This window comes from Pinus tabuliformis, chromosome 8, assembly GCF_031772625.1.
Source record: "Pinus tabuliformis cultivar Carrire ecotype Pingquan chromosome 8, CPIR1, whole genome shotgun sequence".
NCBI classification, from domain to species: Eukaryota; Viridiplantae; Streptophyta; class Pinopsida; order Pinales; family Pinaceae; genus Pinus; species Pinus tabuliformis.
Window position 1 is genome coordinate 965,174,778 of NC_142294.1, and position 3,658 is coordinate 965,178,435.

The 3,658-nt window shown below is 35.1% G+C and overlaps 1 protein-coding gene across 1 annotated transcript; it reads right to left on the reverse strand.

Moving 5' to 3' along the window:
• Positions 1-1,756: 1,756 nt before the first annotated feature.
• On the reverse strand, positions 1,757-2,692 carry LOC149238676 (uncharacterized). Its single transcript, XM_089369639.1, has one exon. The coding sequence runs from the start codon at positions 2,690-2,692 to the stop codon at positions 1,757-1,759; it is 936 nt and encodes a 311-aa protein (XP_089225765.1).
• Between the last annotated feature and the right edge of the window lie 966 nt (positions 2,693-3,658).

Here is a 3,658-nt window from a genome sequence, read left to right on the forward strand (position 1 = left end):
GCCAATGTAGATTCTAGAATGCTATCCGTGCCATACACTTGTGCGAACGGATTAGGTTCTATTGGATTGCGGAATTCCATACTTTGATAATCCCAAGGTTCTGTAAAAGTTCTAAGATATTGAAGGGTTCGCATTACACACTGGGAAGCTTTGATCTGAGCTTTCTTTTGACATCTGCCATTTTTTATTTCCCAATCAGCAAAAGGCTGAAACAATTCATATTGTGGAAAAGAATCTGTTGATACAAAATTTTCATCTACTTGTTGCAAAAAGGCTGTCTCTAATTCTTCAAACATATCAGGAATCTTGAGGGATTTTAAAAATCGTTCAACTAATCCATTCATATTAACTTCCTCAAGATCTAACATCTTTGCAGAGACATAAACAGCAACAGAGAAATCAACTCCACCGATTATTTGATAATAATTCAAAGTCTTTAAGACTTTAATCATTTCTGGAGTGTAATGGTTGTCCCATGTGTCATCAAGCAATCTGAAATAAACTTTTACCTATAAATTTGGTAGAGGATAAACCTTCACCAACTCTTCATTGAGATTAAGAAAAATACCAACATTTTTATGCTGCCAAGCCTGGCATTTTTGAATCCACTGATTTCTTCTTAATCGTAAACCAATGACCTTCTTTATCTGTTCAACAAGGTCAGGTAAGAGGAATTCTAATATCTTAAACCGCTGTAGAAAAGTTTCAAAATTATCATCAAAAGCAGATTTATCTGAAATATCAAACATACTCTGTTTATGTACATGAACCTTATTCATTTCTCTTGTCAAAGCATCAGCTAAAAAATTAGAATTTCCTGGGATCCATTCGACATCAAAATCATACATCTGAAACCACATTTGCCATGCTAACAATCTTCCTCGAGCTAGCTGTTTAGAAATCTTTGCATTCAGGAAGTATTTAAAATTCATGGAATCTGTCCGAATTAAAAATTTTGCAGGAGCCAAATAGATTTCAAACTTCTGGATTCCATTAAAAATAGCAAGGGTTTCTTTTTCAGCAGGGAAATAACCTTTTTGATGTTTCTGAAATTCTCCCGAGGCATATGCGCAAAGAACTTCTTCAATTTCTTCTCCTTCTCCTTTTCTTTCAAGAAGAGTGGCCGCCCAAAAGTTATCTGATGCATCCGTTTGTAAAATCAAAAATCCATTACCTGGTGGCTTCAATGCTGGCAGATTTTGACATTCCTGCTTAAGCAGCTGAACTGCTCTGGTAGCTTCATCAGACCATCCACCATTAATGTATTGACGAATTGGAGAAGTTTTTTCAGAGAGATTCGGAATATATTTATGTACATAATTTAAAATTCCTATAAATCTCTGAATCATATGTTTATCTGCTAGCTGATCAGGAAATTCGAAAAGTTTTGTTAACACATGAGGCTGCATCTGAATTTTCCCATTGCTGACATGTATTCCAAGAAAATCAATACTTTCTTGAAACAGGATCATTTTCTTTTCTGACAAAACAAGACCATGTGCCTTGGCCTCATCAAGAAATATCTGTAAATGTTTCAAATGAGATTCTAAATCTGAACTATGTACAAGAATATCATCAATATATACAACGATGAAATCATATTTGCTGAATATGTGATCCATTCTTCTTTTGAAGAAGGCAGGAGCATTCTTCAGCCCGAAAGGAACAACTTTCCATTGAAAGAAACCTGCAGGACATGTGAAAGCAGTCTTGTGTCGATCTTCTTCTGCAATCTGAATCTGATAATATCCTGATTTCATATCAAATTTGCTAAAAATTTTACTTCCTTGAATTTTTGTAGAATGGTTTCCTGTCTAGGCATAGGATAATTAAAGCTTTTTGTTATTGCATTCAATGGCTTATAGTTAATAACCATCCTATCCTTTCCACGCACAATTTCTGAATGATTTCTGACAAGGAATGCAGAACAGGAGTAATGAGATTCGCTTCTTTCAATCAACTGAAGATCTAACAATTCTTGAATCTGCTTTCTCATTTCTTTCTCTTTAGCAGGGGTGCATGGTATTAGTTTACCAGTTACCCCATTATCATGTAATGTTATAATTTCCTGCTGTGGACTTTTTGTAGTCCAGAATGCCTGAGGGTTGTTTGAACAGCACTTTAACAATTCTTCATATAGACTGATTTGTTCAGATGACCAATTGGGATCTCTATTGGCTTTCTGGGTAGGTTGTGATTTAGCCTCATACATCATCAACACTTCTCTCCAATCATGAGACTCATTCTTTGTTTTCTTGGAACCTACCTTTTTTTGACTCTGCTCTTTTCTAGCTTCTGAGTTTGCCATTGTCAATCTTGGAACTGCTACTGCTTTCTTTTTGACATTGCAAATGATTTTTTCTTCACTTATTGTTACAGGCAGTACTGAATTAATAAATGGCATTCCTAAAAATAGACTTGCAGAAGCATCATAATGCTGAATAGCAGAAATTTTTATAGTAACCCCCCCAAGTTTCAAAGAAATGTTATCGACATAATGGGTAAGGTTTACAGATCCGCCAATAGTTTCTGAAACAATTATATGCTGCAAAGGCTTCCATAATCCTTTGAAAAGAGATGGTCTAGCAAGATTATTGGAACCCCCAGTATCAATGAAAGCATCAACACTAACCCATTCACCACGAACTTGGACTTCAACTGGAATGTACAAAAGATTATTTGATTTGACCATCTTTTTAAGAAAAGCATTTTCTTCATCTAGAGTAGAATTATTTACAGGGAGTTATGAGGAGGAAGACGCGACTGTTTTAGGATAAGGACATAAAGAACTCACAGGTGGCTGTGGAGGCAAGGAATTTAAACTGGGAAATGAGTCCTTTAAGTCTGCTATAGTAACAGTTTCAATAAAAGAATGATCTGACTCTTCTTCTGTAAAGTCTTCTGTATCTGTCTCATCACTATAATGATGTTCTTCTTCTTCAAATTCACTTGGTTCACTTTCAAAACCAGAATAACAAATATTCATTTTTTGGCTGACTTCATGCATAGGTTCAGTGTCAGATAGAGAAGCATCAGTCAAAATATATACATCAGATACTTCATCATTTGAATCAACCACTGACCAATCATCTGCAAATTCTTCAATTTCAAAACAGGCTTTCAATTTACTAGAGGAACTCTTGGGACATTTGCGAGCAAAATGTCCTTCTTGCTTACAAATGAAGCAAGCATTATCTCGTTTTGGTTGTTTCCTCTTTTTAACATATCTAAATTTTCTGAATGGTCTTCTAGGATTAGCAACCCTCTTTGGTCTGTATTTACCATATTTCTTAGTTCTTCTTTTTCTGAAAGGAGTCCAGGGTAATACAGAACGACAAACATTCAGACTTGGGGAAACATTATGAACCTGTTTTTGCCAGCACAAATACTTAACCTTTTCTTGACACCGGAATAGGAGATCTATCCAATAGATTTGTTCAATCTTTTTGCCTTGAACTTCAATATCTTTCATAATCATGTCTCCTAAATTTCCAGGTAACTTTGATAAGAAAGCAACCTTCTGGGTAGGATCATTATTTAAATTTGCTTTAAACACCTTAGCCATGTACTCAGACCCAAACTGACCTAGATCTTTTAAATCTTTCAACTCCATTCTTGTTAGATCAGTAATTATTTGCTTTCTTTCATCTGTAGGTTC

Coding starts and splice junctions, on each gene's coding strand:
- LOC149238676 (XM_089369639.1), bottom strand. CDS start 2,692: ATGGTCAAATCAAATAATCTTTTGTACATTCCAGTTGAAGTCCAAGTT.